Source organism: Sminthopsis crassicaudata, chromosome 1 (genome assembly GCF_048593235.1).
Source record: "Sminthopsis crassicaudata isolate SCR6 chromosome 1, ASM4859323v1, whole genome shotgun sequence".
Classification (NCBI taxonomy): domain Eukaryota; kingdom Metazoa; phylum Chordata; class Mammalia; order Dasyuromorphia; family Dasyuridae; genus Sminthopsis; species Sminthopsis crassicaudata.
Window position 1 is genome coordinate 497,361,140 of NC_133617.1, and position 15,696 is coordinate 497,376,835.

General features: G+C 31.0%; 1 protein-coding gene across 2 annotated transcripts in view; it reads right to left on the minus strand.

The window, feature by feature from the left end:
* The window catches only part of SECISBP2 (SECIS binding protein 2), a 54,387-nt gene that overhangs the window by 21,840 nt on the left and 16,851 nt on the right, over positions 1–15,696 (minus strand). For both annotated transcript variants that reach the window (XM_074281478.1, XM_074281477.1), the window contains exons 5-11: positions 14,932–15,155; positions 14,138–14,213; positions 11,104–11,309; positions 5,314–5,433; positions 3,817–3,906; positions 2,054–2,143; positions 515–647 (exon numbers count right to left, since the gene is read on the minus strand). In XM_074281478.1, the coding sequence (XP_074137579.1) occupies positions 515–647; positions 2,054–2,143; positions 3,817–3,906; positions 5,314–5,433; positions 11,104–11,309; positions 14,138–14,213; positions 14,932–15,155 (939 nt within the window). The remainder of the gene's footprint in view (positions 1–514; positions 648–2,053; positions 2,144–3,816; positions 3,907–5,313; positions 5,434–11,103; positions 11,310–14,137; positions 14,214–14,931; positions 15,156–15,696) is intronic.

The window sequence follows — 15,696 nt, forward strand, 5'->3', positions numbered from 1 at the left end:
CCATGTATACATTTTTGGATCTATTTATCCAACCCTAATGTAACCTCTAGTCTATCTTCAACTGATTTTTTGACATCTGCAACTGTATAGACACCTCAAATTCAACATGTCCAAAATTTATTATGCTTCTCCTAAAAGTTCTCTCTCTTATCTTATAAGAGGAACTTGTATAATTGCTATATTTCTAGCTTCACCATTTATGAACTTGATTGGGTGACTTAATTACTTTAAGCTTCAATATACTGATCTCTAAAAGACAATACATAACTTATAGACAGACTCAATAGGAAGATGCAGTGAGATAATCTACATGAAATCTAATTTATAATGGTTTTGTGGCTTTTAATTCCTTTCCACATAATAAAAATTACTTTATGATTCTTGAAAATTATTATTCAAGTAACTTTCACATAAGCAAAACTATCCACAGAAATTAACATTAAATAGTTTTCAATCTTTTCTTTCTGAAGAAAACAGATAATGACAGGAAAGGAAGGTAACTGACTTATCTTACCGGAAACTACAACAGGCTTGGAAGACTGTTTTGAATTCTGTGAATGCTGCTTTTTTTCCAATGCAGCAAGCATTCCTCCCAAATCCAACTTCACTGGAATTTGACTCTTCTTCCCAAACTTTTTTGTAGCGGTCTAAAATAATGTAAAAATGGGATGTTTTCTTTATGCATACATGCATATACGTGTGTATAGATGTATACATACTTATCAAGTAAAATATATTCAGACATGTCTCTACAGAAAGTTTTAACCACAATCTTGATGTTATTAAAACATTTTAAGTAATATTTAGGGCCACTTATGCAACCTACTAACCAAAACTTGTTATTTATAATCACATAATGATTGAATGTTAAGATATAGAAAATCCAACCCATTATTTTTGCAGATGAGGAAACTGAGGCACAGAGAGGTTAAAATGACAGAAAATAACACAGCATTTATGGGCAGTTAGGAAATTCACTTCTCTATCTCTTCAGCTCTAGTTCCAATTCACCAACTGACTACCCAATATTTCAAACTGGCCATTTCAATTTCAAAACTCAACATATCTAAAAGAGAACTCATTTTCTTATTCATCAAGTCTTTTAGGTTCAAAATCAGGTCATCATCCTCGACTCTTTATTCTCCTTTTATCTTACCTAGGCAATCAGTTGCTGAATTTTGCCCTTTATGCATCTTTAACATTTCTTTTAATCCAATCCTTTCCCTCAGGCTCAGATAGCCAGTATTTAGGCCCTCATTATCTGTCACCTAAAGGACTAAAACAGCCTCCTCATCAATATCTGACTTCAAGTCTTTCCCCATTCCAATCCATCCTCAACACAGCTGCCAAGGTGATTCTCCTCAAGATAAAATATAAGATAAACAGCTCTTTTCTCACATGGCACTTCACCTCCGGTCCTCATGCTTTTGCAAAGGTCATTCTCCATGCTAGAAATGTACTTTTTCCTCTTTATTCCCAGGAGAATCTCATACTTCTTTTAAGGTGCAGTTCAACTCTATCTTTTACATGAAATCATTTATGATTTCTCCCTTTCCCAACTATTAGGTACTCCCCTCCAAGTATTTTATATTTATTTATATTTTCTAGTTATTCTATACATAGATATGTACATGCTGTCTCCTCCAAGAGAATATAAGACCCTTAAAGAGAAGAGATTGCTTTATTTTTTATCTCTGTATACTCCTACTATACTATATACCTAGTATACTCCACTCCCTAGTAGACAATAAGTGTGGGCTGACTAATGAATGATATGGTTGCAAAATGACAGCCAAAAATTTTATTTTTAACAAATTCTATCAAAATGCAAAGTTCTCTGGAATTCTATATTGTATATGACATAAACATGAGCGAGGAATTCTACTTCAAGAAGCAAATTAATAATGAAATACTGTAAGGACATATGTAAAGATAAATGAATGTACTCACTTAAAATGTAAACTCAAATTTTAAAAAAATTCACTGGAAGTTTAAACTTCATTGCAGAAAACTAATCAACCCATTGAAGAGATTTTGTTGCTGTTAAATTTACCTCTGGTTGCTGTTTAGAGTGAAATTTTGATGACTGTAGTCCATTTCTTCTGTCAGAAGTCAGTGTGTGGCTAACTAGTTCTTCAGAATCCTAGGCAAAACAAATTATCTCTTTAGTTTGCAAAAATCTATTTGCTATTTGCTTTAATGGCTCTGTAAGCTATTAAAACTTACCTTAAAACTCCAACAGTTCTTGACATGTGATGTATTATATATAATTCATTGATGTCTTTAGTCATTATATTCATGAGCAGGGAGAGAAAGGGAAGCAAAGGTAGAGAACCCACTCTAACTACATCTTTCATCTGATTTCTCTCTCTTGACAGAAAAAAAAATTAAGCAAAAACACCTAAGATAGGGACTGAATCTGACAAAATGAACACATTCTACCTTCTCTGCAACAAAGAGAGAGGTATATTTCATCAGTTCTCTAAGACCACTGACTTTTCACTTATTCAGTTTGGTTTCATGTTGATGATTCTTTCATTTACAATGTACAACAGGCTTTTTATATTAAAATTTCCTAGAAAACTTTCTCTACTTAGTTGTGCTCAGTTAATTGATAAGAAAAATTTAAAAATACACAAAATGCTTTTAATTAAAAAAACAAGACAAACTTTATTGAACAAGAGAATTTGATCTTCCAATTCATTCTTCCTATCATTATGAAACAAATGAGGGGGGGGGGAAATTGTTTTAGGAGAGAAGCTCCAAGAGTAAAATTTCTAAGCTGTGCTACTAAAGTAATTTACTTAAACCACAAAAAGTATAGCAGCAGGAATTATGTTTTATCTCTTTTAAAATCTTACCTCTGATACCACTACACACCTGTCAGATTGGCTAGAATGACAGGGAAAGAAAATGCAGAATGTTGGAGAGGATGTGGGAAAACTGGGACACTGATACATTGTTGGTGGAACTGTGAATACATCCAACCATTCTGGAGAATGATTTGGAACTATGCTCAGAAAGTTATCAAACTGTGCATACTCTTTGATCCAGCAGTGTTATCACTGAGCTTATATCCCAAAGAGATTTTAAAGAAGGGAAAGGGACCTGTATGTGCAAGAATGTTTGTGACAGCCCTCTTTGTAGTGGCCAGAAACTGGAAACTGAATGGATGCCCATCAGTTGGAGAATGGCTGAATAAAACTGTGGTATATGAATATTATGGAATATTATTGTTCTGTAAGAAATGAGCAGCAAGATGATTTCAGAATGGCTGAAGAGACTTATTTGAACTAATGCTGAGTGAAATGAGCAGGACCAGGAGATCATTGTTACTTCAACAACAATAGTATATGATGATCAATTCTGATGGACGTGGCCCTCTTAAACAATGAGATGAATCAAATCAATTCCAATAGAGCAATAATGAACTGAACCAGCTATGCCCAGCGAAAGGAACTCTGGGAGATGACTATGAACCACTACATAGAATTCCCAATCCCTCTATTTTTGTCCACCTGCATTTTTTATTTCCTTCACAGGAAGAAAATAGTACACTATTTCAAAGTCCGATTCTTTTTGTACAACAAAATAACTATGGACATGTATACACATATTGTATTTAACTTATACTTTAACATATTTAACATGTATTGGACAACCTGCAATTTGGGGGAAGGGGTGGGGGGGGAGGAAAGGAAAAGTTGGAACAAAAGATTTTGCAATTGTCAATGCCGAAAAATTACCCATGCATATATCTTGTAAATAAAAAGCTATAACAACAATAACAAATAAATAAATAAAAGAAAATCTTACCTCTGGTTGGTGTTTAGAAAAACATTTTGGTGGCTCCAGTTTGTTTTTTCTTTCAGAAGCAACTGCCAGATCAGGAAACTCTTCAATATCCTAAATAAATCACAAACTATTTTATCTATTTATGAAAAACTTATAAAAATATAATATATTCAGAAAAAATTTTCTTTATCATATTTTCTCTTTTTCAATCAACTAACAATAGTTCTCAGTGGTTTTTTTCTAAGACTAAAAAGGAAATTTCTTCCAAATCTACAGTGCTGTACAATAAAGGAATAAACCACACAAAGCAATGTCCCATAAACCCTCTTCAATAACAAAAAAAAAAAATGATGTATATATAATTTTGGATTTATTCCTTAAGTGTTTCTGTCCTCCAAAGTTCCAAATTAAAATTCATATTATAAAGTTGTAATCATAAAATTGTACCTTGCTTATAATTATTAAATATAAAATTTAAAAATAATTACAAATATTTATGTGACATATTCTCTAAGAATTTAAAGAAATAATCAAGTAAAACCTCATATGCTTACTATTATTAGCAAGACTTCGTCTAAAACACACTTTACAAAAACTGTAGTATAAAATATTTTTGTAACACAATTAGGTAATTGTTTAATGCTTAAGGCACCATTAAAGAATTTTAACACGATCCACTGGACCATATTCACAAATCTGTTCTACTAAATGAGAATCACTGATCTAGGCTAAGTCACTCAGGTTTATGGATTCAGATTTGGGGTGAGAATACAAGGAAATTAAAAACTATAAAATGCAATTTTAAAAAATTCTACTAGTAACAAAAGGTAAACAGGATACAATTCCTAAACTTAAAAACATATTAGTTCAGATAAAAAGGCCACCAATATTCCACTTCCATATTCACTATGGCAACAACAGGTAAGCTAGGTCAGAAAGGGCATTCCTGTGAGAATTAAACTAAATACTCCCACAACCATTTTCCATAGGCTGAGTCTTTTAAGCCTCAGGAGGCAAAAACATTAAATAATTTCTACTAACCTTAAAAACAGCAGCCTAAACTATAGTAAGCAATTGCTCCAATTACCAAAATGTTCATTGAACAAAGTCTTTTCCTGAATTCAGTTACAGATGACCTATGACAATAGAACTTGATGCCAAATTTTTCTCTATAATGAGTTTTATAGTTGGCTTTCTATTTTAAGTAAACTGCAAAGTCTGAATAAGTATCTTCATAGCAAAAAAAAAAACCCTGGTACTATGTAAAGACAAATCAAGGAGATATATAGTACCTGAAACAGGCTGCAACTAAGGAAAAGAAGATTAAGTGTTAACATAAATAGTTATGTCAAAAGAAAAAATACACTAATAATTCTATTTATTATTATTATTAAGACTAGAAAATTAAAGAAAAACAAAACTTCAACTAGAAAATAAATATAAGTCTAGGTTTCTATGAACACAAATATTTAATACACCACAGAAACTTAATAAAAAAAATAATAAAAACAAATATACTTCAATCCTTGGTGGTTCCTGGACCATAAGAGTTTCATAATTTGCTTTAGGCTTCTTTTTCTTTTTCTTGTTTTTTTTCATTTCTTCCTGGTCAATTTCACATACATTGTTGGGTTTTGTCTATGAAAAACAAAATAAGTGGAGAAAAAATACAGCTTTTTAGAAAACTCAGTGTTGAATAATAATAGATTAAATTTCTCTCAATACAGAACCCTTAAACCCAGTAAAATGCTAGGTGACAAAATGTTAAGGAGATGTTAAGTTCAAGGTCCCCTGAACTTGCCTTTTTTAGTTTGCCATCTTCCAAAAACAATGGACCCAGAATATGTAGGAGGCCCTGAACGTGCCAAGGCTTTAGCCCCTCCCTGAGCTGGCATAATTTGTCGTTTGCACTCCTAGTTGGGACTCCCTATGTGTCCTTGGGAGTCAAGATAAGCACCAACTCTGTTCCAGATTGATAAACTGTATAGCTAGGACCCTTGTAGATAAACAGATCATCATATTTTATAAATCTAGCATTTCACCAAAAAAAGATGCTTTTGCCATCTTAATTATTCATGATTTCTCCTCTTCTATCACTCCCATTTACATAGAGATTTTTGCTTTTTCTCTATTGAAATTTCATAAATATACAGGCTTCAGTTTGAATTGTGAATTCATTGCATTTACTTAGGGCTCCACATGCCCAGTCATTTCTCTTGTAATAAGCCCTGTTTTTCATTTAAGTTTCATGAAGTTGTGATTGCCTATTGACAAAGGTCACTGAGCAATTCTTTCTACATAGTCTACCCTTCATTTGTTTTGATTCCACAAGTAGAAAAGTGTAATTTATGCCAAGAGCAAAATAATTTTGAAAACCGATATATATATATATATATATATACACACACACACACACACATACACATATACATTTACACACATACATACATACACATACATCTATATGTATGTATTGTTAATATTCTGGATTTGAGAAGTCTCTTAATTAATTTCCTACAGAACATGAGTAAAATATTATATACCAGATTGTGCACTAAATAAATATTAATTAACCAATGACACAATGAACCTCATAAAAGTAGGCCCTTTCTTCCTTGGACTTTGGACAAATCCATATTTGACAGTTAAACATTTTCTCAGATTTTAAACTGACAATAAAACATTTCAAAAGTATAACTAACAAATCTGTCACGTGTGTGTGTGTGTGTGTGTGTGTGTGTGTGTGTGTGTGTGTGTGTGTGTACCATCTTTACTGGGAAGAATTATGTTGGAGGTAGGGGTTAAAAAAAAAAAATCAATTAACAAGCATTTATTAAGCCCATAATATTGACAAACACTACTTATATAAGAATACAGTATAAGTACAAAGAAAGTATATAAGTATATAGAAATATACGTATGTATAATATATACCTACATGTAAGTTCAGAAAAAGAATAAAATATATAAGTATATATACACACGAGTATATGTATACACAAATATATACACAAAGATATAGAAAAATAAGTATAAATAAAGAATAAAATAATTGCCATTCAAAAGGAACTTACATTCTAATGGAGGAAGCAAGTGTGTGTGTGTGTGTGTGTGTGTGTGTGTGTGTGTCTCTGCATATACACACACACACACTATAAAGTAAATAATTAAAAAGTGGTTAAATACAAAAAAAGTTTAAGAAGAAGGGCACTAGAAGATGAGGGAATCAGGAATCAGAAAATTAAATATGGAGAGAATATATCTAGAAAATCTATCAAATAATATGAGTGATTTACAAAAAAGGAAAATTATCAAAGATCATATCAACTATGATATCAAAATATCAAGTATCAAACATTGCCACAAATCACTAAAAATAAGGGGAAAAACATTTAAAACAACCAACAGATTTCATTTTAGAATTGCAAATTGTCAAAGATGAAAATAAAAAGTTAATGCTGGAGAAAATACATGGAGAATACAAAAATAGTTGGAGATTACAATGAATCCCTTTCAGAAGCAGAAAAATCTAACAAAAAGATAAACAAGAACAAATAATCCAAGTAGACTCTTAGGATAATTAGGTAAAATAAAACAATGAAAATTAATTACTTGATCAATCAATAAGCATTTATTAAATGCCTTTAATGTGCCAGATACTGAGCGAAGCACTAAGGATACAAATAGAGTAAAAAGAATCCTTGTCCTTAAGAAGCTAGCTACTGGGACAGTTAACGTGTAAACAAGTATAAACAGAGCATACTACATACAGGTTAAAAAGAAAATAATTATTGAAGAGAAGGCACTTGAATCAAGAGGGGCTGGAAAAGACATTCTGTACAGGACAGAATTTTAGCTGAGACTTAGAGAGAACCAGTGAAATCATTAGGTGGAGTTCAGGAGGGAAGAGTATTCCATTCATGGGAAACAGGGAGAGAAAATACCAGGAGCCAAGAAACAGGCTCCTGTGAGACTGGATCAAAATGTTTATGGTAGGGGAAAAAGTGCAAAAAGACTGGAAAGGTAGGAAAGGGTTGGATTATAAATGAATTTTAAATGCTACATTTTTTTTTTTTTACTTAGAAATAATAGGAAGCCAATGACATAGCTAAACTGCACTTTTAAAAAATTATTTTATTGGCTAAATGAAGGAGTTTTTCAACGAAAGAAGAAATTTCAAGAAAGACTTTAAGCAGGCAGATCAACCAGCAGGTTGTTGCTATAGTCCAGGAATGAATATATTTATAAGGGCCTGAGCCAAAGTGGTGGTAGTATCAGAAGAGAGAAGGAAACATATGTTCAGAGATGTAGAGGTATAATTGACCAATTTGGCAACAGCTTGAATGAGGTGGAGGGCAGGGATGCAGGAATGACAGGGGTGATAGGGATGAGAGAGAATGAATAGAAGATAACAACTCCTAGGAAATGAAATCAATATAAATTATTCTCAGCTATGCAAAGATCTTTCCAAAATCTGACCATGTGGTAGAGCTTAAAAACTTAAAAATCTCAAGACTGCACAATAAAATAAACAATAAATATTAAAAAAAAAGATTAGAACAAATTAAGTTTAAATAACTTAATTTTGAGGAATTGATGTATCAAAGAACAAATAACACAAAGAATAGATTCAACAAAGAAAATCACAAGATAACATAAAACTTTGAGGATTCAGTAAAAGCATTCCTTAAAGGGAAAGTTTATCTCAATACTTTCAACAAGAAGATAAAAAGAAAGAACACGGTAACTAACCTGACATGCAATTAAACTAAGCCAAAGAAAAAATAAAAATAAAAATTCTGAAAAGCAGAGAAAAAAAGTGGAACCCTCCCCAAAACTAGTAGCTTCTTATTACCATTAACTAAAGCTAAACCTTTGCTAATTTGATTAAGCCATAGCTAATCTGATTTAAAGAGAGTAAACTAAATTGCCAATATCAAAAAAAAAAAAAAAAAAAAAAAAACCCAACACAAAACACAACAAATGAAGAGGAAATTATAAAAAGTTATTAAACACTATTTTTATCCAAATATATGCCAACAAAACTGTAACTGAAACGCATTAATAATGACAAAAATGCAAAATACGTATATTAACAGAATAAGAGATTTTAAATATTCTAATTTATGATAAACTGAATAAGTAATTAATGAACTTCTAAAAAAGGAAAAATCCAGTAGCAAATGATTTTACAAGTGAATTAAAATATTCAAAGAATAATTTATTTCAGTATTATATAGCTTGCAAAAACAGGAAAAGGAATTCTACCAAGTTCCTTTTTTGAGACAAATATGGTTCTGACACTTAAATAAAGGCTTAATAAAGCAGAAAAAAAGAAAACTATACACCAATATCTCTAATAAGTTACCAATGGAAAATAATGAATTAAATGCTAGCAAAAAAGGTCATAGGTACATGTTAAAAATTGTATGTACTACCCAATTCAGTTCCAATTGATCAATGATGGACAGAATCAGCTACACCAAGAGAAGGTGGGAAATGAATGTGGACTATTTGCATTTTTGTTTTTCTTCCCAGGTTATTTTTACCTTCTGAATCCAATTTTTCTTGTGCAATAAGAGAACTATACAGTTCTGCACACATATATTGTATCTAAGATATACTTTAACATGTTTAATTTGTATAAGACTGCCTGCCATCTAGGGGAAAGTGTGAAGTGATGGAAGGGAAAAATTGGAACAGAAGTGAGTGCAAGGGACAATGTTGCAAAAATTACCCATGCATATGTTCTGTCAATAAAAAGCTATAAAAAAAGTTTTTGTTTTTGTTTTTTAAGTACATGAAGAAAAAAAAAAAAAGAAGAGTATGTACTATGACTGGGTTGGATTTAATAGCAAGACTGTAGAGTTCTTTCAATATTAGTAAAAACTATAAATAATAAACATATAAATGTTATATATATGTAAATACACAAACATATAAATATGCTTTTATCATGAGTACAAAAAATTTTGAAAAACATAATTATGCAAAAAAATTAGTATTTTTAAAATTAGATCTTTCCTAAATATGATAAATCTCACAGCTACCATCATATTTAATGGAGAAATGCTAGTGGATTTTCCAATAAGCTGATTATGGATAAAACTGACCACTATTATCACTACACTATAATTTGATAAAGATATCAAAAATATTGAATGAAATAAAAAACACCAAATTAAGCATATACATAATGGCAAAAGGGAAATTATTTTGCAAATCTCACTCAGAGAACCTTATTTATTTAACTGAAATAATAACCTCTATAAAGTAGAAGGATACAAATGTTTTAAAACCCACAAAAATTATAAACTTTTTTGTATATTAAGATGCTTTGGGATAATTATAAGTCTGATAGGTCCTTGATTTTTGTGCCTTTAGGTGAACAGGAAGCCACATCAAGACCGGCAAAAGACTCCATCAATAGCAGTTCTGCTTGAGCCTTAGTCTCCTAGGCCAACCAAATCCTAGGGACGGTTTCCTATACTTTTAGGGAAAAAACCAGGCTTCACCACCTACAGTGGTAAGATAGGGAACCTCAGTGGAAATTGATCCTATCCCTTTGGTACTCGTTATACAGAAGAATTTTGGGGTTTTTTGGAGAGACAAGTTTATAGAGATGTCTTCTGGGACTGTCATTTACTCTAACCATAAAAAATGCTAATTAGACATTATTCAGCAATATTATTTCCACAATCCATCAGAAAACCTCTAGGTCGCAAATCAAATGCTTTGAGTTCCAGGAAAAACAGAGTTGCATAGCTAGAACTTAAAAGAAATCGATGGAAGAATACCAACATGAGTGAAGCCTCTAGAATAATTTGACTTAACAAGCCTCTGAGCCAAAACTTGGAAAAGAATGACAGATTGAGGTTTTTTTTTTTTTTTTTTTTTTAATTCAGTAGGTGGTAACAAATCATCATTCTTTGTTATTGATGGTATTACTCTCATTCATATAAAGTTGCCATTTCACAAAGCTATGTCTAACTGAAATTCTATTGATTTTCCAAGGTACAACACAGCAAACCTTTTCTGTAATAAAATAAAAAAACATAGTGGAATTTCCTAATAATGCAAGCAAGGCACTTTCCTTAAAAACTCATTATGTTCCATTAGTTTTTAAATGTTAGTAGTTACTTTATGTATTACATTTAGATCTAAAGTATCTACATGTTAAGCAACATCATTGTGTGTGTGTGTGTGTGTGTGTGTGTGTGTGTGTGTAAAAGCAGTTATTCAAAAAGATTCATTAAGGGATGCTTATAGACAGAACCAATAAAGAGAGAATCAGAATATTTTGCATACCTTTTTATGATTCCGAGCTATTTGTTTTTCTTTGTTGTAAGCATTGGTAGTTAGAACTTCAGGTGAGGAGAATGATGCAGTAACTTTTTTAGGGGTTACTGATGAACCATTTTTCTTTGTGTTTATCAGCGTAGTAACATTTTTAAGGGTTGGTGCTTCATTGGGTGTTGGCCGAACAACATAACCCATTGGTGTCCAAGAGAGTTCTGCTCAAAAATAATTGTAATTACTGAAAGTTTCAAACAAAGTTTTTTTTTTTTTTTTTTAATGCTCTAGCTGAATAGCCAAATGGAAAAAAAGGCACAAAAATTTACTGAAAAACTCCTTAAAAATTAGAATTGGTCAAATGGAAAAAGAGGTACAAAAGCTCACTAAAGAAAATAATTCCTTAAAAATTAAAATTGAACAAATGGAAGATAATAACTGTAAGAAATCAAGAAGCAACAAACAAAACCAAAAGAATGAAAAAATAGGAGACAATGTGAACTTGGAAAAACAAGTGGCCTAAAAAAACAGATCCAGGAAAGATAATTTAAAAAATAATGGAACAAGCTGAAAGCAATGCACAATGCATAAAAGGCCTAGACATCATTTTTCAAGAAATTATCATGGAAAACTGCCCTCATAATCTAGAACCAGAGGATAAAACTGAAAGAATCCACTGATTGCCTCCCAGAACAAATCCCCAAATGAAAACTTCCAGGAATATTATAGCCAAACTTCAGAGCTCCCAGGTCAAGGAGAAAATATTGTAAGCAGCCAGAGAGAAATAATTAAAATATCATGGAGCCACAGTCAGGATTACACAAGATTTATCAGTTTTTATATTATTGAATCATAGGGCTTAGAATATAATATTCCAGAGGGCAAACAATCAAGAATCACCTACCCAGAAAAACTGAGTATAATCCTTCAGAGGAAAAAAATGGATATTCAACAAACCCGAGAACTTTCAAGCATTGTTCAAGAAAAGACCAAACTGAATAAAAAATGTGACTTTTAAATACAAGAGAAGCATAAAAAAGTAAATAGAAAAGGAAATTCATAAGGAACTTAATAAGATTAAACAGTTTACATTCCTACATGGATTTGTAACTCGTGGGCATAAATAATCTCACAAAACAGGCAAGGAAAAACCTTTACATTGAAGAAGATGAGAGAGGTGTTTGTAGAGGGGGAGTAAGTAAACTTTACTTTCATCAGAAATGACTCAGAGGGAATAATACACATACTCAATTAATTATGAAAAAAAAAATTTGTAGCAAGTTTCTCTGATAAAGGTCTCAAATATGTAGAGAAATGAGTCGAATTTATAACAATACGAACTGCTCCCTAATTGATAAATGATCAGAAAATATAAACAGTTTTCAGATGAAGTAAAGCTACCTATAGACATGAAAAAATACTCTAAATCAGTACTTATTGGAGAGATGCAAATTAAATCAATTTTGGGGTATTATTTCATATCTATTAGATTGGCTAACAGGACAGAAAAGGAAAATGACAAGTGGTAGAGAGGATGTGGGATAAATGAGACACTAATGCACTGTTGGTGGAGTTGTGAACTGAATTCAACCACTCTGTAGAGCAATTTGGAACAATGCCCAAAGGAAGATAAAACCCTGTATAATCTTTGAACTAGAAATACCACTACTAGGTCCATATCTCAAAAGTGTTTAAAAAAAAAAAAAAAAAAAAAAAAAAAAACACCAAAAGGTAATAGACTTATATGTATAAAAACATTTATAACAGCTTTTTTCCAGGGGCAAAAAATTGGAAGTACGGATGCTTATCAACTGAGGAATGGCTGAACAAACTGGTATATAATTGCAATGCAATACTACTGTAATATAAGAAATGATGAGCAAGATGCTCTCAGAAAAACCTGGAAGGATTTATATGAGCTGATACAAAGTAAAATTTATTATGTATAAAGTAATAATAGTAATTTGGGCTTCTATTCAAAATTTTCCCTTGGGGAAATTAAGTCTTTACTAAAATTTTTTCCTTTTATTGCATGCATATCAAACTTTTCCCAATAACTATAAAGTTAATCTAATTAGACTAGTAACAATGTTCTCTTAAAGTAAAAAGGACAAACAATGGATTCAATTAAAAAAGAATAGCTCAAATTCATGTGGCAAACACACAAAATTAGAAAGCTAAAGGTCAAATTGCATCCTTATTCACCTTGATGTGTACCTTTAATACCAGCAATCAAAGATCACTAGACTTCAGCTATCACAACAACTGGTAATTTATTTCTTTTTAGAACACAGTTATATAAATAAGCACAGCAACATTACTTCTTAGAAACCTATGAAACCCTTTATACAGACAAAACAAAAGGATAAACATCAAGATATTGCTAGGTAAATTTTATAAGCTAAATACCTGTCAGAAGGTTGCTGATATTGGACAAGAGAAAAGAGAATGTTCTACATTATTTTAAAATATGCTAGCAGTATTCTTGTATTTTTTCATCTTAAATTATCATTTAAGTGAGTCATTTAAAAAAAAAATCTAACAAACCTAAAACAAAGGCAATTTGAATATTCGCTTATAACAAGAGTAATTTGAAAATTCAACATACTTAGAATATTCTTATTTTATTTTTTGCTCTTTTAAGAAACATTAAATTTTGTTCCCATTCTATATAGCTAAAAAAAAAATCATATTAAACTTCTCTCAGAACACTTTCTTTTCAATCTAGCCAGGATTGATAAAAATAGCATTTAATTTCATTCAATCTCCCATATAATTGCAAAATATTTCATTTGTAAAGTTTCCCTCTTTCTCCCCTTCTGTCCTACTAGCAAACCAAATAAATGTCTGCAACATTCTTTTGCTTACTTTAAGCCCAAGAATTCATTTTCATGCTTTAATATTTTTTGTTATATTTTAATAATTGCTCAAAAATTCCTTAGTAATCTTTAAGTGGTTTGGAAAATAGCCAAAATTAATTGATAACCAGTTAAATCTGGACTTTATATAAATCACTCATCTTTTAAAATAATCTATAAGAAATGCTTACCTCTTGTAGAGGAGGGGGAATTCGCATCATTTTCAGGCTCAGATGTAGCTGTTTCAGCTTTCACAACTAATTCTTCCTAAAACAAGAGAATTTTTCTTATTATATGATAAAGCAGTGAACCAATTAAGCCACTCTCAAGGAGGAGACTTAACATGAAGTGAAACTTGAATTTAGCAATATAATGACTACAATGATACAAACAGTACACAATTACAATGAAGCAAACATAAATTACAAAAAAAGTAAACTGAATGTTAAATAATCACAATGATGACTAAGTTTGAATATTAAGTTTCTATAACATAAAGAGGTCAACCTATTGCTAACATTCTTTTTAAAGATCAACTTTATTCTTGGATTGCAGAGACTGAATAATGAAGCATAATTAATTTTTTTTTTTTGCCACAAAAGTTAAAACAAGACAAATTATGATAGACTGGATTTATAACAGAAGTAATTACATAATTTCAATTATGACTATAGTATATAAATTCTAAAATAGTCATTCCTAACTTTTATCAATATGAAAATTCTTTAACAAAAAAAATTTTCAATGACATACTTAATGCCATAAAACAGTACCAATGTATTTTTATATTTTAAATAAAAATGAGTGGAGGGAGAAACCCAAAATGACACAGATGCTCAAATTTTTTTCTATTTTCTTGGCTTTTTAAATTACAGGAATAAGTTTTAGGAGATGATTAACTCGAACAAAATTATGTTCACATTAATGATATAAGATATTTTGACACTAAACTTAAAAAAGCATGAGCAACAAAAACTTTACTAACCTTTGATAATGTAGGTTTCACCACTTCTCTTAATAGGGATATATCACTAGCAGTGGAGCTCAAAGGTCCCCATTTGGGTTGCTTTTGTAATTCTGGTATGTCACTGTTCTCAGAGCCTTGTAGTTTAGGAAAATCCAACAGTTTAAGTTCAAACTCAGGTTTGGAAGGAGACACATTTTTTCGGTTGGTTTTAGGTTTCCTGTCTGCACGTTTAGGATAAATCTCTGTAATAAGAGGATTAAAATTAAATATAAAATCAGTTAAAAAAAAGTTTTTGATTATATTCAATCAAGACTCAATATTAAAGTAGCAAAGAATAATTCTTCAAACAATTCTGATAAAACATTTGTTACATCAAAACTATAATCTTTACATGTAACAGTACAATAAAGATCTAGAAGTGCTAATTGTTAGGAGAATGGGTTTGTATTTCTAGACCATGGCCCCATGGAATGATGGGATTTTGGCCAAGAAATGAGTACCCATAAGGAAAGATGGCAAAAAATAGTGGATGGTAGTCTTATGAATCTAATAGATCGGTAACTAAAAGAAATTGGAGAGAAGAAGGAAAAAATTACTTAAGTAGATCTATTGAGCTATCATATAGAGAATAACTACAACCTGGAAGAATAGCAACAAAGAAGCTAAGTAATTCACTAAGAAAAAAAAATCCAAGAAAGGAACTAGCAGTAAAACTAAACATCAGATAATGTAACCAGAGAGCTGGAAAGGACCTTGGAGGACATCTAAGATAGAGAACTTTGT